At 36.7% G+C, this 24,889-nt stretch overlaps 4 protein-coding genes across 4 annotated transcripts; 2 read left to right on the plus strand and 2 right to left on the minus strand.

The window, feature by feature from the left end:
* Positions 1-202: 202 nt before the first annotated feature.
* On the minus strand, positions 203-4,479 carry LOC145126054 (putative disease resistance protein RGA3). The gene is made up of 3 exons (XM_079061452.1): positions 1,012-4,479; positions 602-684; positions 203-498 (listed from the first exon to the last, which is right to left on the minus strand). The coding sequence occupies exon 1, from the start codon at positions 4,345-4,347 to the stop codon at positions 1,096-1,098; it is 3,252 nt and encodes a 1,083-aa protein (XP_078917578.1). The 5' UTR covers positions 4,348-4,479; the 3' UTR covers positions 203-498; positions 602-684; positions 1,012-1,095.
* A 351-nt stretch (positions 4,480-4,830) lies between these two features.
* LOC145126056 (uncharacterized) lies at positions 4,831-5,653 on the plus strand. Its single transcript, XM_079061453.1, has one exon. It carries the CDS (start codon positions 4,888-4,890, stop codon positions 5,320-5,322), a length of 435 nt encoding a protein of 144 aa, XP_078917579.1. The 5' UTR covers positions 4,831-4,887; the 3' UTR covers positions 5,323-5,653.
* A 10,283-nt stretch (positions 5,654-15,936) lies between these two features.
* On the plus strand, positions 15,937-16,413 carry LOC145126381 (uncharacterized). Its single transcript, XM_079061759.1, has one exon. The coding sequence runs from the start codon at positions 15,937-15,939 to the stop codon at positions 16,411-16,413; it is 477 nt and encodes a 158-aa protein (XP_078917885.1).
* Positions 16,414-18,352: 1,939 nt separating this feature from the next.
* PFC1 (Ribosomal RNA adenine dimethylase family protein) lies at positions 18,353-21,429 on the minus strand. The gene is made up of 10 exons (XM_079058808.1): positions 21,097-21,429; positions 20,351-20,500; positions 20,217-20,273; positions 20,040-20,132; positions 19,858-19,953; positions 19,644-19,728; positions 19,496-19,548; positions 19,209-19,292; positions 18,887-18,997; positions 18,353-18,677 (listed from the first exon to the last, which is right to left on the minus strand). Exons 1-10 carry the CDS (start codon positions 21,319-21,321, stop codon positions 18,612-18,614), a joined length of 1,020 nt encoding a protein of 339 aa, XP_078914934.1. The 5' UTR covers positions 21,322-21,429; the 3' UTR covers positions 18,353-18,611.
* Between the last annotated feature and the right edge of the window lie 3,460 nt (positions 21,430-24,889).

Genomic DNA, 24,889 nt, shown 5'->3' on the forward strand with positions numbered 1-24,889 from the left:
GTGACTGATGGAGTCTTGTATATTTTTTGTATTTTTACCTTAACCGGATCCTCAGAGATATCAGATCTCGGATCCTAAACATCCACATTAAGCTCTCAAGCTGCATAACTGTTTGTATTTTGTCCCCTACGACGGACTCTCGTGCGTAGTTTATGCTTTTTGTGTGTGGAAGAGAATTAGTTTCCCATTTACAAGTTACAACAAAGTTCATTTGATTGTTTTATGATAGACAAGTGTGAGATATTGAGTGATACCTATTTTTGTTCCCTGTATATGGTGGTGGGAACTTGATATGTGTCATCTTTAAGGTGATGCCAAAGCAACCAGGATTCAAGAATAGGGGAGATGTTTATCCTCTATGGTATTACTTTAACCATCATAAATATTTGAGCATTACTCAACAACATGACATAAACTAAACAGAAAAGAAAAAATCATAACGCTTCTTCAGTACTGGAACTCTTTGCCATAAAAACTTCATCATGGGTGAATACTGAGCTGCAAATGATAAGACAAGGAATAAAAAATACTATTAGTGGGCGTTCAAAATTTAAGATATAAAATGCAACTCAAAAAAAGAAAGACATGCCAAAGTACATACATATGCCATTCTTTTTAAGCAAATGAGTAGATACTAAGCCTGACCACTGCCAGTTCCAATTATAGCCACACTATTCCCTATATCTACAAACAACAGATATATAGCACATTAGTATTTATCTGCAGAAAATAATAGCATAGCATATCAGTATTCATTTACAAACATGAAAAACACACCATTTGGTAGCACTCAATTACATCCATTCAAGACTCGAATAACATTTATCTAAAAACACCAAAAGTATTACTAGAGTCAGATAAAGATGTAGAAGGACAGTTGATTTGTTTCAAAAAAGCATATATAGATTGTATTATTTACAAACATCAAAAGTTTGTTTAAGTCAGTTTCATGAACATCCATAAGTTGGAAAAAGTATCACAAAAACATGATGATAAAAAAGGTCATCTTACCACATCACAAGCAAGAACTTGTGGCGAAGTGGTTGCGTTTGATATATTTAGGAATTGCATTTTGGTTTATACATATCTCTCTATTTACACAGCTTTATAATCTAAAAAGACTAAACGTGCTTCCCGTGGCGCTTTGTGTTTAAGCGTTTCTTTATTTAACCCCGTGCACTTAACGAAGTTTATAACTCGGATAGATGACATGTTGGTTAACCATATAGGCAATTCTCGCATTCCGAACTCCGTTATGTGTAACTCAGTGAGTGAAGTGAGGTGTTTTATCTCTTCTGGTATCGACTCCCAATGAACCCAACCATACAAGTAAAATGATCGAAGGTGGTTCCTCAACTTCTCAATGCCTTGGAGACTTGGGAAAGAATGGAGCTCCTTTGAGAATGGACCAAGTGTCAACCTGTTTAAGAAGGAAAAACAGTCGAATAATTTACAAGGCAAGGAAGTCAGTTTCTTGCAATTGACAATGCTCAGAGCCTTTAAAGGATGATGCTCGAAGTTCTGCATATAGGGGATTTCTAAAAGACTAGGACAATCCCGAATGCTTAAAAACTCGAGAGATGTAAGGCCTTGTATACTCTTAATGGACACCAGATTGTAGCAGTCGTATATGTCTAAGGAAACAAGAGGGTGGGGATGACATTCATCTAAGTGAATAATCTTTCGGCAATGTTTAATGTGCAACTTCTCGAGAACGGGTGATAACACTGTTGAGCTGGTTGTTGCTGCATCTATCCACTTTTCCAGTCTTCTCATGTGTGATAGTTGGAGGGATCTCAACGATGGAGACAGAGGCTTCATTGATCCAGTACTAAAATTGTCACCTTGGCCTAAACAACTGCTTAAGCATGTCATGTTGTCCATATCCTCCAACTCAAGATCCCGAAGAAGTGGTAGGTGCTCGAGCACTGGAAGATAGGCGCAGCTGCTACATCCAGATAATTCGATCTTCACAAGCTTGTGAAGGGGTGTCCATTTCCCTTCAATGTTGGTTGCCATCTTAGTCACCCATTCCGGAAAACTGTCATTGTAAAAGTTTATAATTGACAAGCTTCGTAAATTTCCATGGGGTTGCAGGCCTTCCAATACATCTTTGTCATTTTGATTGACAACTCTGTGCTCACTCCAACGAAAATAAACCTGGCATAAATTTTTCTTTCCACATATATCTGCCTTGGCAGCATCTTCTTTGCCGCTAATATTTTCGAGATTGCTAATATGAAGCTCTCCAGCAAGGTGCTTCAAAGGACCTAGCTCTGAAATATGACATCTTTTCTCTCGACCCACTCTAAAATCAGGCAATGTTCTTAGAGAAGTCAATCGTCCCACGTTACGTATGGGCTTGTGCCCTAGAAGTATCAAATATCCTGTATACATCAAATGTCGCAGACTTATCAACTTGCTTATGCTTTGAGGCAATTGCTTTAGAAAACAGCCAGACAGCTTCAGAGTTTGCAAATGGTAAAGTTTACCAATAGATTTCGGAAGAACTTTGATTTTGGTATATGACAAATCAAGATACCTAAGATGCACCAACTCTCCAACTGAATCATTGATCTTTTTCAGTGCACATGCCCTGAATTTTAGTACCCTCAAGCACTTGAAACGTTGCAATGAAATGTTTTTCTCAATTGTACCCCTGAATATCAATGTATGCATAGTCCTATTTGTCATATCCTCTTTGAAGACTATAGAATTCATCTTTCTAAAAGTTAGGTAGATACCATCCTCCTGAAATCGACACATTGCGAGATGTTTAACCCGAGGGATACGTGCAATATCATCATCACTTGTTGGATCCACCAAACATAAGTTTTCATGTTTGGAAAGTGATAACGAAAGATCATGCACCAGATCATGCATACAACCAGTGACATAACCATACTCATCCATTTTAACATCTTGGAACAACGAGCTGCTAACCAAGATTTGGAATATATCATTTCCCACATCCTCTGCCTCCTTGTTTCTCCTCTCATCCGCTTGAACCAACCCTACAGCCATCCATAGTCGTATAAGTTCTTCCCTTCGCATGACCTTATCCTTCTTAAACATGCAACAATATGCAAAGCATTGTTTAATGATAGAACTGGGCAAGTTATCAAAGCTGAGTTTCAAGCTATTTTGGACTCTGTCCCCTTCATCTTCTAGATCCCAAACTTTGCTATCTTGGATGGACAACCACTTCTCTTTGTCAGTATTGTAATTTCGCAACATGCCTCCTATTATGTTTACCAACAAAGGCAAACCACGACACTTTTTCACAATTTCATGCCCTATCTCCTCCAATTCTGGCAATGGTGATCGGCCTGCAAGAAAGGCTCTTTCTCTAAAGATGGACCAACACCAATCATCGGAAAGAGTTTGCAAAGCATGGAAATCCTCACTCATGGCCTTGGTTCCGATTCCAAGATTCCGTGTAGTGACAAGAATGCCACTTCCACTCTCTGCATTTACTTTTAGCATACAACTCCTGAAATCATCCCAATGTGCCCGCTCTTCGTCCCACACATCATCTAGGACAAGCAAATATCTTTTAGATCCCAACTTGTTTCGAAGATCTGTAATTAAATTGACCCTCATTTGTGACTTACATTCCTCTCTGGCAAGAGATTCATAGATCTTTGCAAGAAGAGTGTTAACATCAACCTTAACCGACACACAAAGCCAAGCTCGAACATCAAAATGATGCTCGATTTTTGGATTATTGTAGATTGACTTGGCCAAAGTGGTTTTCCCAACCCCGCCCATTCCCACAATGGGAACAATAGTAAGTGTTTCTTCTTTTCTTGATTGGGTTAAAAGTTGTATGATACGCAGTTCATCATTTTCCCTCCCAAAAATTTTGAATTCCTCGTCCAAATATGGATCGGTCTCCCGATTGAGAGTATCTGGAACAGGGCCAGCAGGTTGTTCATTTTGTAGTCCCAAATCGTTTGCTTGTTTATTGATCTCAACCAACTTTCTACAAATGTTTTCGATTTTATGTCCCATTTCTCTACGAAATGCAAACCTTTTCAACCATGGAGGAGACGGCATCATACCTCGTTTCTTCACCTCACGCCTCAACATTTCATAATGAATCTCGTCCAACACATCATCGGCTTCATTGACCACATGTGTGAGCTGTTTCAGCCACACCATCACTGCCTCTGTTCCCTTTTGTCTCTCTGCATCACGTAACTTGGCACGAATCAGGTCCAAGGTAGCGTGAAGGGTGGTCAGCTTTTCTTCGTAACCCCAAGCAATCGCAATTTCGGCAGCAGCTAAAGACAATACCTTTTTCAGTATCGCTTCGGCAGTCATACTGACTAAAGCTTGAGCCATTTTTACTGTTCTGTGTGAGAGAGAAGGAAAGAAAGAAGCCAATATGTGATTCTCAGGAGGGAGATTTCAGCAGTGGAAAGGAAACCAATAATGCAATCGATCCAAAACCAAAAGTATCAACTAAAGTATCAAGCATCAAGTATCTAGTAAAGCAAAAGCAAGCATCAAGCAAAGCAAAAGCAAGGTTTGGGGTTTTTGTCTTATGGGTTTGATGTTAGTAATGTTTAGAATTTCGATATGTTGTGTTATTACAGATTGTGTGTAAATAACCAAAAAAACCCATGGGATGCATGACCAAGTCACACTTGGACTTCGTTGTTAATTTAAAATTATTTTCGACTGATATTGCAATAACTGAAACTATTCGACTAAAACATTAAATTTGAGCAACACACAAGGACGGATTTTGTAATTTTCTAATTAGAGTTTAATTTTGTATTTTAAATATATAAAGATGCAATAAAAACGTGTACCATGTCCTCCATGGACGGCACCACCGTTGATTAAAGTCGAACTTCTCTGTATTAGCTTTTGTTAGATATGGAGATGGCGGCGGACCTGGTGACGGCTTTGGAGAAGGCAACCCTAATGGCAAAGCAGCTTCCACCAACCGCCACCGCCACCGCCACAGGCTCTGGAAATATCTACGCCTCCCTCCACGCTGCTCACCGCCAGCTCTCTCTCTTCCTCGCTCACACCGCACAACCCTCTGTGGATGTAACTGATGGTGATGATGCGCTGATGGAAGTTGCCGACGAAGAGCAACAAGTGGTTGATGGAGCGAGGGAGGAGGATTCGAAGATGACTTTGATTGATTTGGTGGAGGAACGGATGAAAATTTGCTTTGTTCAGAAGAACAAGCGGCCAAAACGGCCGTTATCGCCGACGTCGTTGGCCGCTGGGGAGAAGAGGCGGTGGTTGGAGTACGAAAGTGAATCGGCTAGGGCTGAAGTTGATTACGATCCTCATTTTTAACGAAATTGAGGGCTTTAGATCTAATCTATCAGTTCCATTGTTGAATCCAGAACAGTTTAGGATGTTAGGTTAGATTGGATACCGATTATTACCGATGCATTACTTTTACCATAAAAAGTTATTTCCCGATGAATTACTTCTATACCATAAAAAGTTATTTCCAAATCGAGTATTTGAAATGTTGTTAATTCCCAAATCGAGTATTTCCTTATAAAAGTCATGCAGTCTTAAATCCCAAGACCGAGAGTATGTGTATTTTGTACTTATAACGTGTTTGTAATTGTAATGTGTACCCAAGAAAATCCAATATTTAGAATGAACATGAAGAACACGAACGTGGCCAGTAACGACTTTGTCTCTAACAAAGTGAATGTCAATCTCCATATGTTTAGTCTGTTGGTGGGGTTAGCAGACATAAACACAATCACATTATCACAATACACAATAGTAGCACGTTGTGGAGAATAGTGTAACTCAAGAAGTACGTTGCGGATCCAACAAGTTTCTGCAACAGCATTTGCGACCCCGCAATATTCAGTCTCGGCACTGGAGTGAGATGCAGTATTCTGACGTTTGGATGACCAGGATAGGAGGTTGTGTCCCAACAAAACACAGTAACCAGACATAGAGCGTCTGGTGACCGGGCAGCCAACCCAGTCAGCAATAATGTCACGATATGGAGAACTGAAGATCTTAATACCAGGATCTGAGGTCTCACAAATGTAATGTAAGATGCGTTTAAGAGCTGTGAAATAAGGCTCATGGGGATCATGCATGTATAGACAGATATGCTGAATTGCATAGGTATTGTCTGGGCAAGTAAACGTGAAATACTGAAGTGCTCCCACAAGACTACGATATAATGTGAGGTCTTAACAGATCCATTGGAGTTAAAGCCGGTTTGCAGTTGGTCATAGAGGCACGATCAAGAATTTCATTTGCATATTTTTTTTGAGACAAAAAAAGGCCATCTGTAGTTCTGGTAGCGGAGACACCCAAGAAGTAATGAAGATCTCCAAGACCAGTCATAGCAAACTCAGTAGCTAAAACTGACGTAATGGTGGACATAAGTGGAGGAGACGAGTCTATAAGGATAATACCATCCACATATAATAACAAGTATGCAACATGAGATCCCTGCCTATAAATAAATAAAGAAGAATCACACTTGTTAGTAAAACCAAGGCTAGTAATAAACATAGTGAACCGCTGAAACCATGCATGTGGAGCTTGCTTAGACCATATATGGATTTCTAAAGAAGACAGACATGATCCGGCCTGGAATGATCCTGAAAGCCAGGTGGCTGCTACATGTAAACCGTCTCCTATAAATGACAATGAAGAAAAACATTCTTCACATCAAGTTAACGAATTGGCCACTTATGAGTGACCATGAGAACAGTGTGAATGGTGGTTGGTTTGATAACCGGGCTGAAAGTTTTGTCGCAGTCAATGTCAGGTCTCTGGATTCTACCATTAGCAACAAGTCGTGCTTTATAGCGAGACAAAGATCCATCTGCATTAAGTTTCTTTTTAAAGAGCCAAATGCAATTAATAACATTGGCACGTTATGGTCGTGGAACCAAAATCCATGTGTTGTTTGAGATAAGAGCTGAATATTTCTCTTGCATTGATTTTAGTCGGTTGGAATCTTTAAATGCCTGCAATTAAGTGCAAGGCAGAGGAGATGAGGATTCGACATCCCAAACAAACCCGCCTATCGCATGAACTCGAAAGAATTTGAAAAGTTACAGCGACAAGTCAACAAACTACTTGAAAAAAGGCTTAATACGTGAGAGTATGAGTATGTGTTCTGTTCCAGCTTTGCTAGTTCTGAAACAGGGAGGCACTTTTCGTATGTGCATTGATATTTGAGTTGTCAATAAAATAACTATTAAATATTGATTCCCTATCCCTCGTTTCGATGACTTGATCGGTCAATTGCATAGCTCAACAGTTTTCTCCAAGACCGATTACGAAGCGGATATCAACAGATTCACATGCGACCCGATGATGAGTAGAAAACCGCTTTTAAGACACGTGACAGATTATACGAGTGTTTGGTAATGCCCTTTGGCTTATCAAACGCACCAAGCAAGTTTATGTGCATGATGAACCATGTTTTAAACCCTTTATAAGACGTTTTGTTGTTATTTATTTCGATGACATATTGATTTTTATACGGAACAACATGTAACACACCTTCGACAGGTTTTTACGGTCTCGAAGGAACAGAAATTGTATGCTAACGGAAAGATGTGCTATTTTCTTACTAACGGGGTTATCTTTCTTGGTTATTTTGTTTCGGGCGATGGAATAAGGATGGACGAATCGAAGGTTGATGTAACATCCCAAAAATCGTGCGAATATTTGGGATTATAAAATTAGCATATAAAACGAAATAATGAATGTAAAATGTAAAATTTGCATATAAAACGAAATAATGAATGTAAAATGTATACATGTGGAAAGTATGTAGAAATGAATGTATAATAAAAATTGAATCGAGTTATGTATGAAACTCAGTATAAGCAAAAAGTAAACTACAATGTAAAAATATATGAAATATGGAAAATTCAAAAATACAAAGTTCTCTACTTTGGAACCGTATAAAATAAATTACAGGATGATCGGTTACGAGTTGCAAGTTGTAGTGTAAAGAGGGGATTACAAAGTATGTAACCCAAAAAGAATTTTCCAAAACCGAAGTCTTAGTAATTAGATATTAGTACTCAAAGTTTCAAGAAAAATATGGTAAAAATGAACAATTAGAATATTTCTAAGTATAAAATGTAAATTGTAAAATGCTAAAGTTTCGGGCTAAATAACTATGACGATATATGATCAATTGAAATGATACTTGAACTTAACATGAAGTTAAGATGAAGAAGAAAAGATAGAAACAAGAATCAAGTAGATTGAAGTTTGTACGAAGAAGATACCACCGTGAACGCGAGAAGTTGATAAAAAGTTAAATTTGTTAAGAAAATGTTGATAACTAAAACTGAGTTTAAAACCGAACCAGATACGAGATGATGGATTTTAAAAGTTTACATTCATCTATAATAGCTAAAGAATAGTTCCGAATGGCCGGAAACGTTCTCGGAATAACCGGGAGTAAAATCGTTATTTTTAGAAAATAACAACATTAGTTAATATGCCAAGTTTGAAGGCTTGGAAGACTTACTTCCCGACATCCAAATTGAGCAAACAATATATCATTTGAAAGATATCATGACATACTAAATAACGCAAAAAGAGTCGGGTAAAACGGAGTTCGTATGAAGATGTTACAGACGTTTGAAGTTGACCGAAAAACAGGAAAAAAACACAACACTGACGGCAGCCGACCACCGACCACTCCGCCGGCGAGTGGCGGCGCGTGGACGGTTCCAAAACGTTTCCAGCTCAATTTCCTTCGAGAAGGGATAGGTGGGGCCCACTTGAATCATCGAATAATTGCGTCAAACTGCACCGAACAAGTGCATGGACAATTATTGAAAACTTTGAAGATTATATAGAAATGAATTCTGAAGAAATTCTTGCGTAGCTTGAGTTCCGGTCACCCAACATTTCTTAGGAACAAATACCTTACCCACCATACACCTTCCTAAATAAATATATACAGTATAATACAACCATATACGCATATAAATATGAAGGTCAATCGAGGTGCAGATAGCGGAGTTTCTTCATAAATACTTATAGAGTAAGTAATACTTAGATTATTTTGCATTAAAGCAATTTATCAGTATTATATATAATAACGGATACAATCCAAGACAATCGTGGATCGTATACCGAAATGACCTGGTATTAAAAATATAAGTCCCTATATTGTTGTCACGTGATTTGGTGAAAGCACTCAAATCCGACAATATTAATGACAAAATACTTGTATATTTTATGGAACTCTTGAAATATTTATAAATGACACTAAAAATTTATACAGGGTGTCATTAGGATAAATAAAAGAAATATGGGTTTAAACATTATATGAAATTTAATACGAATATTTTACCGATAATTGTTAGGAAAGCAACCAAAATAGCGAACAACTAGCTGGGAATTTTGTAGTTAGTTAACCTAACTACCAAGGTGAGTACTTGACGACTTTTTTCCCGTTTGGAATATATGGCAGTTGTATTTGAATAAAAATAAGTTTTCAAGGTTATTTGAGTATTTTGTATATAATACATGATTTAATAGATATTTTTATTATAATTATTATAAAAATGAGATAGGGAAAAACAATTATAACTTTTATATAAAAATTTATATAAAAGTGCATCATGGCAATTGTGTGTTTGAGAAGTCAAAAGAAAAGTAGTGCCCATGCATACATTGAATGTGACTGCATAAAAGTTGAGTACAGGTCCAGAAATGGGATTAAGACTCTACTGGGGTGGTACCTCCCTTCGCGAAGTAGATGTCTTTTGCTATTATAGGTTGATTTGTTCTTCCTATCTTGGGCAAATACCACGCTAGAGTGATATATCATGCTAGTGTGACAAAACGGAGTAAACTGTCAGTATATTGTTTTGTTGTATACATTTCATGCATAGCATTGCATGTATATAAATTAAACATATTTACAAATGAGAATATGAATATTATTGTGTCAAAAACTCAAGTAAGAAGAAGCTTCAGGTAAGAAATAAATACTAGTTACAAAATAAAAGTCTAAGGCCTCATGCATGTATATAAATTAAACATATTTACAAATGAGAATATGAATATTATTGTGTCAAAAACTCAAGTAAGAAGAAGCTTCAGGTAAGAAATAAATACTAGTTACAAAATAAAAGTCTAAGGCCTCATGTAAGATATTCAGCTCAACTATGGTTTTGTATTCAGTTTGTAAAACCCAAAAATATTGTAAGAATTATAAACACTTATGGACTTTTGTAAAATAAATTTTGTATACATGACTATTCGTTGTGTTTTTGTGACAAAAATAAGTTTGTAACAGTTTTATAAAGTTGGGGTGTTACAGTTGAAGCCATCACAAGCTGGCTTACACCCATTACGACTCATGACATTTGTAGTTTTCATGGGTTAGCCTCATTCTATTGGCGTTTCATATGGAATTTTAGTAGTATCATTGACCCTATGATGGAATGTATGAAGGCGGAAAGTTCTATTGGATGAAATAGGCTCGGAATGCGTTTGATAAGTTAAAACGAAAAGTCACACATGCTGATGTTTTAGCTTTTCCTAAATTTAACAAACTATTTCAGGTTGAATGTGATGCCTTAGGTATCAGAATAGGTGGAGTGCTAAGCCAAAATCAGAAACCAATTGCTTTTTTAGTGAAAAGTTCAACGAAACGTGTCACAAATATTCTACGTACGATAAGGAGTTTTATGCCATGGTTTGGAATTTGGAATATTGGTGCCATTACTTGTTAGCCAATGAGTTCATTTTGTATTCTGGTCATGAAGTGCTCAAACTACATCCAGGGCAACAAAAACTCAACCCTCGCCATGCTAAATGGGTCGAGTTCTTGCAAGCTTATTCTTTTGTCATTCGACACAAAGCGGGATCGTCAAATACTGTTGTTGATGCACTAAGTCGACGACACGTGCTCACTTCTGAGATGAAAATCCAGGTACGAGGCTTTAACACTTTTCGAGAATTATACCAGGATGATCCCGACTTCAGAACTACTTGGAACAACTATCAAAATGAACATCTTCAATATTTTTCAAAACATGACGGTTATCTCTTCAATGGTGCTCGTTTGTGTGTCCCCGTGAGTTCCCTACGAGACTCAATTATTTTGGAGAGCCATGTTGGAGGTCTTGTGGGTCACTTTGGGAGGGACAAGACTTTAAATTTAATCCATGATCCTTTTTATTGGCCGAAGATGGCACAAGATGTTTCCCGTGTGATCGCACGTTGTGGCGTGTGTCATGTGGCTAAAACCCACCACACCAATGCGAGTTTGTACACCCCGTTACCCATTCCCGATGCTCCTTGGGAGGACGTTAGTTTGGACTTTGTCTTGGATTTACCTTGAACTCAAAGACATAAAGATTCCGTTATTGTAGTTGTTAACAGATTCTCTAACATGGCTCATTTTGTGCCATGACCTATGACGCTAGTCAAATTGCAAGGCTATATTTTTCTGAAATTGTCAAGCTCCATGGAGTTCCCATGACTATAACTTCATATCGTAACTTGAAGTTCGTTAGCCATTTTTGGCGCATACTTTGGAAAAGCATATGCTCAAAGGTTACAATTTAGCAGTTGTCACCACCCACAAACGGATAGCCAAACAGAAGTGACAAATAGGAGTCTAGGGAACTTGTTGTGAAGCCTTATTGGGGACAACCCCAAGCAGTGGGAGCTCATCCTTGCTCAGGCTGAGTTTGTATATAACCGTTTTGCCAATCACGCAATTGGGTGAAGTCCATTCATGATAGTTTATGGGCGAAATCCACTCACTCTGCTTGATTTATCGCCCATTCACCTTATTGACCATGTTAGAGTTGAGGCGGAAAATCATTCCCAGCGGATTAAGAATCTACACCAAAAGGTACGTGATCAGATCATTAAACATAATGTTAGGTACCAGAGTTGCGCCAACAAGCATAGGAAGCAAGTCGTGTACAATGAGGGTGATCTGGTATGGATTCATCTTCGAAAAGAACATTTTCCGATTGGTTGTTTTGGGAAGTTGAAGTCGCGTGTTGATGGAGATTATAATGTTTCAGCTGCCTTTAATGTGGATGATTTATCACCATTTGAAGGGGGTATGGATGCTGTAGCAGACTCGAAGGAGAGTCTTTTCCAAAGCGGGGAAGATGATGCAGGGGCATCCAATCACAGCCTCATATTGGTTGATTAGTCCTCGTTTTAGTTTATTTCTTTATTTATTTAAAGAATAAAGATTTTTATTAGAAGATTATTTTTATTTATGGAGTATATCTCTGATCGAAATCCTAAGAGTATTTTAGTTACTTTCCTGTTTTTTTTAGGGTGATTTTATTTTCCATTTAAGTATGTTTATGTTCCTGAAAGGATTTCATCCTAACTAATAAATGAAAATATTTTTGCCACATGTCACTCTCATTAACTTTGACACATGTCCTTTTTTGGTATTTTTGAATAAATGTTTTTTCCATTTGTGATTTTCTCATTTTTTTTTTATATTTTCTTAATTAACACATCATATTACACCTCAATTAATAATTGTCTTAATTGAAAATAACCAATAATTTACAATATTACAACTTATATAGTATTTAATATGTTTCCTTTTAAATTCAAATTTTAATTTTTAAATTTTAAATCTAAACTTTCAAATTTAAATAAATTTTTGTTTAAATCTTCTTATTTAATTTTTGTTTTATCTAACTCATATAACATACGAGTCTTATAACTAGTTATTGAATATTGAGAATAAAAATTTACCGAGACTTTAGATCTTGTTCTGTGCCATGTGTAGTCTTGACCATTTGAATTGCTAAGTTTTGCATCATGGCCTATTTGTAATTGTAATCGGTCAATCGCACCTTGAAAACATGTTCTTTGCTAGGCCTTTTTTTGAACTATTAAAAAGTAAAATTTAGGTGGTATAAAAAACAAATAAAAATAGCAATAATATATATACCTGAACCGGTGGTAACCAGCGGAGCTTTATAATACTAACCGGGCGGACAAAAACTGATTTCAGGTCCAATACTTAGGGTCGTTCATTATTTGGATAAAACCGAATTGTCCAATTGGACAATTTGGATTGGACTATTTGGTTCGAATATTCGGATCATTGGATTGGTTTTCAACAAAACCGAATTATTATTTTGGATTGGTTTTGGTTTATAAAATAAGAACCGAATAGTCCAAAAAAACCAAATAAACATTTATTATTTATTTATTTATAAGATATATCTATTGTTATTTATTAATTTTGTAATTTATTTTTTCAAATAAGTTTAAAACGTTTCACCCAATAAAAAAAACATTAAAATGCATTTTCTCTAAAAAGTTTTCTATCTATAAAATATTTAACTATAATATATCTTCTTAGTAATTGTTTATAAGTTTCAAATCACAACTAAATAATTTGTTTTCGCTTCTTGTGTAAAGTTGGATAATATTATTATTATATGTCATTTTAAAATGTTTCGGTTTTTGAAAACCGAATTATAAAAACCGATCCAACCGAATTGTAATTGGATCGGATCAGATTAGATTTGAATTTAGTTTGGACTATTTGGATCCATGTTTTGAAAACCAAAATCAATTTGGATTCACTTGATTGGATCGGATCAAACCGATCCATCCAAACGAACACCCCTACCAATACTGACTCAAAATTGTACTTTATTGTTAAAAGACAAAATTGCAAGAATGGCCCTTATGGTTAGGTCGAAATTACCACTTTGGGCCAAAAAGGTTTGGACTAGCACTCATGGTCCAAAGGTTTTCATTTTATTACCACTTTAGTCCAATTTACTTTAAATTTTTTTGTAATGACAATTTTACCCTTGGTTTTTGTTTTTGTTTTTTTAATTATTTAAGTACTTTTACATTTAAAAGAAAAATATATATGATATAATATTTTTCATATTCAAAATCTTTCAAATACACTAAATTCAACACCTTAGTTATCATCGTACAACAAATGAGAAGGCAAACATGCAACAAGTTACGCCGCAAAGCCTTTTTATATGGCAAACCTAATTCTATTGAAGACTACATTTACAGGTCTAGGGGATATAACATTGATATGCATGATCCGTTGTACTCTACTAAGAAGCTCCAATGCATCCGACGCAAGAAAACCAAACGTATCAAATGCAAATGGTATGAACACGTGTTGATTTTTCGTGCACGATTTCTCATGTTTGGTGACCTTGCATGTGACAACTTTTAATGCAGCCTATCCCGCCGTGAAACCCTCGGCTCTCAAGCCTACGAGAGGGGATACCCCTGTAAGGTCCACGCATGCATGCTTCCCTCCAACCCATCCAAAAATCAAAACATCAGTCAGTCTAAGGGTTGACCTTCCTTCTGTTGGGTCAGTCAAGAAATTAACACGAGCCTCTTTCTTGGCGGAAATCCCGGCACACTTAAATATGTCGACCAAAAATGAAAATACATCTTTCTCTCTCTCTCTCTCTCTCTCTCTCTCTCTCTCTCTCTCTCTCCTCCCCCACCGTCTTCCCCATCCTTTCTTGATTTTTCTACCCTGAATCCCAATCTGAAAAATATATTGATTGGATCTTTGTCAAACAACCTTCATCCTTTAGTCTTTATCCTTCAAACCTGCAACTACCACCACATCTGCTCCAAAGCTACCATTTCGACCATCGGGAGAGCCCACCACAATAAACGTCTTCACCATTTCAATAGCACCACCGTTGCCCTAACACTGCCATCACCATCACTACCTGTTCAAACCATAAGTCCGAAAACTCTGCCTCAAAGGCTGTTATCATTCAGGCCACCCAGTTCCCTCAACCCTCATCATCGACGAAACCTTGCTTTCAATCCTCACCCTCGTCTTGTTCAGGCACCAAATTCCAAGATTGTTCCATTTATCGACATCTAAACCAGATGATACACCAAAAAATGAAAGGGTCAGTGACAGAAGTGAAAAGGGGTCAAACCAAATCCATGAGTTCACATTCAGTTGAAGCAAAATCTCCAAAATCAAAACGAAAAATCGTTGCACAGGTTCTTCAGTTAATCTGAAACCCAATCTGTAAGAGAGATGGCGTTCCACCTCAGATTTTTATGAGAGAAGGAGATTGACAAAGTCGTCACCGCCACCACTACAAACCCTGGCTTCGATCTATGTGTCGCCGCCTGAAACTTTAGGGTTAGGTTTTTGTTGTGGGAGCTTCGATCTGAAATCCCTCGCCGTCGATGATATGATGATCCACTGTGAAACCATCTATGCTATGAAGATCCACCACCGTTCTTAAATAGATCGGGGAGATAAGAGAAAGATACAGAGAAAGAGATATCGATTGAGTTTTCTGATGGTGGTGCCATGTATGAATGGTTGTGGATTGTGGTGGTTGGTGATGGTCGTGATGGCAGAGACCGGTAGCCGACGGTGGTGGTGGTGGTGGTAGAAAGTGTTTTTGAGTGTTTATGAATATGTATGTGTGTTTTAAATGTTGGAATTCATAAAATGTTAAGAGAGAGAGAGAGAAGTGTATTTTCTTTTTTATCTTTCTTTTAAATATAAAAGTATTTAAATAAATAAAAAAAACAAAAACTAAGGGTAAAACTGTCATTACAAATTGGATCAAAGTGACAATAAAATGAAAATCTTTTGACCATGAGTGCTAGTCTAAACTTTTTTTTGCCTAAATTGGCAATTTCCACCAAACCAGAGGACCATTCTTACAATTTTATCTAAATTATATTTTTTTTCTGATATTACAATCCTTGAAACTATCTGGACTAGAACTACAAATTGAGCAACACCACAATGATTAAATTTGTAATTTACTTAATTAATGTTTTGATTTATATGTGAATATAGTTCAAATAAATACACCGTTTAACCTGCCGGCAGCCCACCCCACTGCGTCGACACCACAACTTCCATCAATTCTAAGTTGAACTTGCTGGAATTAACTTTTGTCGAATATGGAGATGGAGATGGAATTGGCGACGGATCTTGTGAATGCTTTAGAGAAGGCAACCATAATGGCAAAACAGCTTTCATCCACCGCTACAGAATCTGCAAAAATCTACGCCTCCCTCCACGCCGCTCACCGCCAGCTCTCTCTCTTCCTCTCTCACGCCGCAAAACCCTCTGCAGATGTAACTGATGGTGATGATGCGCCGATGGAAGTTGCCGATGAGGAGCAACAAACGGTGAGTGGAGCAAGGGAGGAGGATTCGAAGATGGCTATGATTGATTCGGTGGAGGAACGGATGAAAAATTGCTTTGTTCAGAAGAACAAGCGGCCAAAACGGCCGTTATCGCCGACGTGGTTGGCCGCTGGGGAGCAGAAGCGGTTGTTGGAGTATGAAAGTGAATCGGCTAGGGTTGGAATTGATTACGATCCTCATATAACCAAATTGAGAGCTTTGGATCTGATTTATCAGTTCCATTGTTGAATCCTCAACGATTTAGGTTTGATTCGTTACCTTTTCCATTAAAACTGAGTATTTGGAGCCGGTAAACATGCTACTATGTACGCAATCACTACAAAATTTGATTTATATATTTTATAGTCATATTAGAATCGAAATTGTTCTATTTTTTTCCAGTTATTCAAGCTTGAAGAGTGTATTACAAAACTTTTTTAGCTATGCGAACACATAATTTGGGAATATGCTACATGATGGATAGCACATTGTACAACTGTGTTCTTACATGTTAAAATAGGTTTACCAATGTTAACCAACGAATTATTTCAAACCAAGGTGTATTGGTTGTAAAATTACGGGAGAATGACTTGTAAGGGTAAGAAAGTATAAGAATTGTAGAAAAAATACCATTGAACTTTTTTTTGTACACATATCGCCAACCAACTATAACGTTTGTATATGTATGACAATTAACTTCACATTTGTTCAAAAAATACTATTACGTTACCAGTAATAGTAGGTCACCATCCACGTGGCAAACCATGTGGTTGCTGACGTGGATTTTACTATTTATTATATACAAATTATATCATTAATTTTTTCTTTTGTACATATTATACAATTAATTTTTTTTGTACACATTTTACTATTAATTTTTGTGTACATATTTTACCATTAATCTTATATAATTTATTCAAAAGAAATATCATTTCAAAAAATACATATTATTACATAAAAATGGGTTTTCTGTCACCTATTGTGACTCCCAGATTTTGTAAGGTTTTGGAGAGAGGATTTGCTTTTAACAATGATACTAAGCACTTCATTTTACAACATCTTACATTTATGTTAGTCATACATCCGATTGAAACCACAAGGTTTGAACTTGAGACTTCCCGCTAGAGTGTACAAACTTTACTCGGCAAGCCACCAAGATGACAATTTAATATTATTATATAAGTATAAAGTATTTTTACAAGTAACCACAAAGTATTTCTATGTATAAATATGTATTTTTACATACATATAAAATATATTTATTATAAATATGTGTTTTTTAATGTATAAATAGATATTTCAATGTATAAATACATCTTTTGAGATTTGAAAACCATATGCTGGTCATGTAGTATATATTATTAAATACTCAATTATCCATTATTTTAGTTGAAGTTTAATACATTTAAATGTATAAATATATAAATACTCTATTATCCATTATATTAGATTTCGAATCCCCCCTCCCCCTTCTTGATTAAGGTTGATGATTAGAAAAGTGCATTGAAATTATTTCGTTGTTTACCGATAAGAAATAACTTATAATGTTAAGTTTATTAAACTTTAGCCAAAATAATGAATAGTTGAGTATTTCTTGGGCACTTGAGAGGGAAGTCTCAAGTTTAAACCTTGTGAGTTTCAATCGATCTATGACCAACATAAATATACGATGCAGTTGTAAAAGTGAGTGCTTAGTATCATTGTCAAAAGCAAACTCTCTCCCCCAAACCTTACAAAATCAGGGAGTCACAATAGGTGGTGGAAAACCTATTTTTATGTAACAATATGTATTTTTTTAAATGATATTTTTTTAAATAAATTATATAAGATTAATGGTAAAATATGCACAAAAAAGTTTAATGGTAAAATGTGTACAAAATATAATTTGTACAAAAAAATAATTTAATGGTATAATGTATACATAATAAGCAGTAAAATTCAGGTCAGCCACTGCTGGTGACCTACTATTACCGGTAACGTAATGATATTTTTTGAACAAATATGAATTTTAATGGTCATACACGTACAAACATTATCGCTGGTTGGCAATATGTGTACAAAAAAAGAGTTCAATAGTATTTTTTTTTCGTACAATTCTGATACTTCGTTACCCTTACAAGTCATTTTCCCTAAAATTATTATAGATGATGACAATGATAATAATGATTGGAAAAACTACAAGTTCAACTGTTCAAATGCAAATATCAGATTTTAAAGAAAGATATATGGCTAATGTTTAAGCCATATTATTAAGTCTCAAACAAACAATACATGGATGGTTACAACTTACAACAGCTTCTTTTTTACAATAAGAATGGTCAAATCTCAACTATGGTTTTTTGAAAGTTAAGAAACACTTATACAATACCATTTCTAACACTGCATTCTTCACAGATGAGAATACTTTCTAAGTACAATTTTCCTACATATACTCAAAAGATATCCTGTTATGAATACTCGATCAAATTATGCAACTTTACAAAATCTTCTGGTGTGAGTTCTTCTGGCCTTGACTGCATTAATAAACAATCCTTGTGTAAAAAAAAAATTGTTTTGGGATTAAAAAAATGGAAATTTCCAGAAAAGTAAGTCACTATATTCTGGGCTCATTAACGATAAAGTTGTTATTTTAACAGAAAAAGACAAAATAGATCCTTAGAATATACGGACTTTTCTAAAAATTTCTCCCAAAAACAAAAGATAGCAAGAAGAGAATAGTTACAGTAGCTGGGAGACCAATATTTACAAGTGCTTCCTCAATCTCAAGGGATGATGTTATGTGTTGGAGTGATTTACGCAACATCTTACGCTTCCCATTGAATGCAGAATTAACCTAAAAATACCACATTTATGACGTATGAGAATATATTTGATCAGACTATTGATTGAGGATCTTGATCAAGTTTTTTTCATGGACCCACAACATCTAATAATAATCATATACCACATTTTTCAGGTCCAATCTTGATTTTAGATCAAGAGAATGGGACCCTTTATGATATCATTTGAGTAGTGGAAAAATGAACAAATTGACAAGTAGAAACCATTGAAAAGAAGGTCTTGGTTGATGAAACTTGGGGATAATCTACTTCTTGCTTCAGTCTAAACACAACAACAGCTGCATCCACCTATAAATATAAAAGAATGTTATTATTACCAATAATGAATCTTGTTATATGGCGACTGACTATTGATTATCTACTCCTTGTAAAATTGTGTGTGTAGTACATAATAGCTGTAACCTTTGAAAATACTGTGTATGATTTTGTAGAGTGATGGTTTCTTATTAATTACTTAATAAGTAACTAAATAGAGTCAAAAGATTGCTTACTTTGGGTTGAGGAAAGAAGTTTTCTCTTGGGACCTTAAATTTATATTCAGGATCTGCAGGAAAAAAAAAAGATGAAAACGTATTCCACCCTAAAATCTCCAAAATTAGGTCAATGTTCTCCTTTTTATTTTGGTTTCATATGTGTTACCTGAATAGAAGTTTATGAAGATATTGATGGGTCGATACTCGGATGTCCTCAAGGATGCGTCCACCATGCGCAAAGCAGCTTCCTCCTGTTCAATTCAATCACAAAGATGACAAAATCATACCAGAAAAAAAACATCTTCTCTATTATAAGTCTGAAGAACTTATTAACACAATAATGACAAGTGGACATTTTGACATGAAAGAAAAACACAAACCTGGAGTAATAAGACCACTTCTGAGAAGACATCGCCCATTGGAAGAAGTTGTTTAACTACATCACTACTTATATTAAATGGTATATTCGCAACTACCTGTAAAAACAACAACTTATTTTGTCAAAAAAAAACCCACAAGGAGAGTATAGAATGTATTCAAGCATAGAGAACAAGTTTTTGACCTTTGCGTATGGCTTTGAATCTGAGGAATCACTTCCCATGAATGATGACAAATGTGATCTGAGGTGGCATCTAGTAAAATCTTCTTGTATCACCTTCAACAAATGTGAACATTAAGGTAGAGTTTAACTTATTTAAGAAAAAAAAAACAAACATAAGTAAATAAATGTGTTTGTTACCTTCACACGGTGTGTACTTGCAAAGCGTTCTGTTACAAGTGCAGCCATGTAAGGATCCTACACATTACAAAGATGAAAAATGAGATATTGAAATGTTACTTTATTATGTGATTAAAAGATCAAAAAGGAAAAACCTTTTCAATCGCGAGAATAGTTGCACCAGATTCAACAAGAACATTGGTGAGAGAACCGGTTCCTGGACCGATTTCAAGCACCACATCACCATCACCCACATTCGCAGCATCAACAAGCTGCTCATTTACTTCATTGTTTACCATGTAATGCTGCATATAAACAAAACATTAACAACTACTTAACTATTAACTATCACTCTCTCCATTTTAAAATACTATAGAGAACCGAAGGCTGACACTTTGGTGTAAACCCAAACAGTTTTCAGATTGATTTCCTTATACTAATAACTCTCAACTACGTTCACCTTGTCATAACTTGTTCTAAAACTCAATGACGTTTAAGAATCTTATCTTACAAGAGCTTCACCATTGTAACTAATGCAATCAATGCCTGTCAGAAAAGAAAGGATTTGTGCTTAAAATTTCCTACAAGAGCTTTAATCAAAGCATTTCGTATCTTGGGTAGCTAGCCATTCGATTTCAAAGATTCAAAATGTAGCTTTTCTACTACAATCAACACAACCCACCAACTGTTCGACGAAATTCCCACAAAAAATAAATGCACATCACGTACTTATTCACCCAAAGAAACTGAAAACGCGTATCGAAATTAGCTCTAACATAACAAAAAACTATGTTTCTAACATAATTTCCGTCGTTTTAGTGGGCGACAGCAGTCTAATAAACCATTCTTTGCAAGCACAAAAAATGCATAGCAAAATATACCCAAAATTTAAGAAAATCACCTGTCCAAGGGCTTTCCGAGGGATACGGCCTTTGGAGTTGAGAGCTTTGACAGTTGAATGGTAGTCGTCAGGTTCTTTGACTTTGATTCTGGTTATTTTGGGTCTGGTTCTAGGTTTATCAGTGTTACTACTTGATACACCACACACAACAGAGTGGGATCTTGTGTAGTGAAGGGGAGGAGCAGATGAACGCACTGACGGGAGATTTTGTAGCAGAAGAGTCATCGTCTTCGCCCAGAAAACTTGGTCGGATTGAACGAATTTGCGAGAAGAATAATAATGGTTATCGACCCGTCCCAACTCCCATGTTAAGCTGTTAATGCAGTTAATGACATTTGAAGTCACTTATTTAGAGAAATTTAGAAACGACTCATAAATAAATAAATTATGAAAAAATATAGTCTCCAAATAAATTAAATTTTTAACAATTCCTCTAGGTTAATGCCACAAAAAATATTATATATAAGGGAAAATGACTTAAAATGACAACCAATAACACAAAACTTGTTCTTTAGGTCACTAAACTTTGTATAACCAACATTTTATTTTGATTTATAATATCAACGATTACGATTTTTATCGATTAAAATGATAACGAACACAGTCATTCCCCTAGCCACATCTAACTAAAACCCTATTGTAATCATTTTTCTCAAACAATAACCGACAACCATCAACAATGTCATAGTGTTTTTGTGACATTGTCATTTTAATCGGTAGAATATATGTAGTTGAAATTGTGGTTTGAGAAAAAAAAAATACTATAATAGGCTATTAGTTAGACGTGGCAATGGCAATGACGGTGTTCGTTGTCATTTTAATCAATAAAAATTGTAATCGTTGTGTAACATCCCAAAATCATGACAAAAAATTTCAATTCTTAAAACCATTCAAAATTCATAAGTTTTACAAAAACAAGATTCCAAAAGTCACAACCACATATCAGAGTATTCCAAAATCGTATATCATATAAAAATCCAGGATGATGTGCATAATTAGGCATTCGCTTTGCCTCTGTCCTCTGAAGTACCTGAAACCATAAAATCAAACTATAAGTCAAAGCTTAGTGAGTTTCCCCAAAGTACTACACACAACCCAAACAGATACACATATTGCATGTTGGGTCCACAGTCTCCCAACTGGAATACCCTGGCCTACACTCTCCCGACTAGATTGCCCATTGGCCCACAGTCTCCCGACTGGATTGCCCCTGGCCCACAGTCTCCCGACTGGATTGCCACCGACTCACACCATGTCTACCAGTCTAACATATAGTTGAATCGATAACTGCTCTAAGCACTGTCTCTATAGGTCACCTATACAATAAACAAGGACCCAAATCTCAATCTACTATTTAAAATACCCAAAATAGCCCAAAGTCAAACTTAGTCAAAGTCAACGGTCAAAAGTCAACCTCCACTTGATCGCCACGCCGTGGCCACTAAATTACAAAATAGTCGAGTCTTAGCCCAGTCGCCACATCGTGGTGAGCTAAGGCCACGTCGTGGGTAATGGGTTCCTAACAGCTTAATGGGTTAAGCCGTTTTCTTCGATTCTAAGGGCTCCAAAGCTCAGATTTGGCCCATATTATGGTCTAAATGGATAAAGTTTCCAACTTTATCCCATTAGACCCTCCACGAGGTAAGGATTCCACTCCCTTATCCAAAAAGGGCAAAACAGAAATTAACTTAATTCATTAAGCACTTAATCTTAGAGACTTCTAGTCCAACACTTCCAGAAATGTTTCTAGCATCATAAAACAACATAAAAACCCTTACTTTCCATACATGCATGTCCAATGCATGTATTGGACTCTTATTAGGTCAAAATGAGGGTTTTTGACAAAAAATTCATGCATAATACTAAAACTCATTACTAATCCAGATCCAAAGCACCAAATGCCCTAAATGGCCTGTAGATTCATAAAGTTGCAAACTTTATGAGATCTCACCGCCTAACAATCGAGAACATGAAGATTTAGGGACAAAAATCAAGATCTAACAACCTATCATGATAAAAATCGAGTCTTGGACACTTACAAAGGTCTAGAAGAATGCTACAACAAAGGATGAGGACTTGCTTGCTGAATCTTAGCTCACTTTTTCTTCTTTCTTCCTTTAATGGCTTTAAAGAACACCAAAACAAGGTTTAAACAAAGGAGGAGGGAATTAGGGTTTTCTCAGGTCTCAAAGAGGCTGATGGAGGCTGAGGGTGAGCAAACTCTAGCCTCCTCGTTCCTTTAAATAGGGAGCAAAACCCGAAAATAGGGTTTTGTCATTTTCCAGCTGCCATACTGTGGCGGCTTAAATGAACACGCAATGCTTTTTGATGTGCCACGTCATGGTGTCTCCCCCACGTCGTGGCAAACCTTAAAATGCTACAAAAAATTTGGAATTTGAATTACCTCGGGATCCAAGTGTTGCGACTAACTCGGGGTAGTGCTCCCACATCTCAACCTCGGGTTCCCAAGTCCATTCGGAACCCTTCTGATGATGCCACTGAACCTTGACCAACGAAACCACCTTGTTGCACAATGCCTTCATATTCTTATTTAAAATTGTCATCGGTCTCTCAACATAGTTCAAGCGCTCATCAAACTGTATGTCGTCCAAAGGAAACACTGCTGAATAATCAAATATACACTTTCGTAGCTGAGAAACATGAAAAATGTTATGAATATGACTAAGCTCCGCAGGCAGATCCATTCGATAGGTTACCCTGCCTACCCTGGCCACTACTCAAAACGACCCAATAAATCGGGGCCCCAACTTGCCCCTCTTCCTGCAGCATATTACGCCCTTATAGGGTGATACATTTAGTAAAACCATATCGCCAACCTGAAATTCTAACTCAAATCGACGCCTATCGGCATAACTCGTCTGCCAACTCCGAGTTGTTTGTAACCTTTGCAAGATTTGTTGAATAAGCTCTGTCGTATGAAGGGCTACCTCGGTCTTCCCCATAACCCTGTGACCGACCTCCTCCCAACAAACGGGTGTACGACACTTCCTCCCGTAAAGAAACTCAAAAGGCAGCGCACCAATGCTAGAATGATAGTTGTTATTGTATGAAAACTCCACCAGGGGAAGGTTGGAGTCCCAACTCCCACCGAAATCTATGACACAGGCTCTCAACATATCCTCGAGCGTCTGGATAATCCACTCGCTCTGGCCGTCAGTCTGCGGATGATAGGTGGTGTTGAAGTGCAATCTCGTACCCAGTTCCTCGTAGAACCTCTGCCAAAATCGTGAAGTAAACTGAACATCCCGATCAGATACAATGGAGACTGGAATACCATGCCGAGCGACGATCTCGCGTACATAAACATCGGCCAATTTCTCGGGCACTCTTGGTCAGACGATCCACAATGACTCATATCGCACCAAATCACTTAGTTGTCCTAGGTGATTTGGTAATAAAATCAATGGTGATCTGTTCCCATTTTCACATGGGAACCTCCAAAGGTTGTAACTTGTCGTGTGGCCTCTGGTGCTCGGCCTTGACCATTCGACAGGTCATGCACCTCTGTACATACCAGGTTATCTCCCTCTTCATACATTGCCACTAGTAACTAAGTCTCAAATCCCGATACATTTTTGTGGCTCCAGGGTGCATTGAAATTTTCGACTTATGTGCCTCCTCTATCACGGTCTGCCTGACCCCACCAAAATCTAGAACCCAAACCCGACCGCACCGGGTCAGAAGTCCACAACTGTCGGCAGAAAACCTGTCAATTTCACCCCTGATTCTCTCTTGCTTCCAATTTTCCTTATTGACCTTCTCAGGCTGAGCC

The sequence above is a fragment of the Lactuca virosa genome, chromosome 7 (assembly GCF_052849685.1).
Source record: "Lactuca virosa cultivar CGN04683 chromosome 7, Lactuca_virosa_CGN04683_v6, whole genome shotgun sequence".
NCBI lineage: Eukaryota > Viridiplantae > Streptophyta > Magnoliopsida > Asterales > Asteraceae > Lactuca > Lactuca virosa.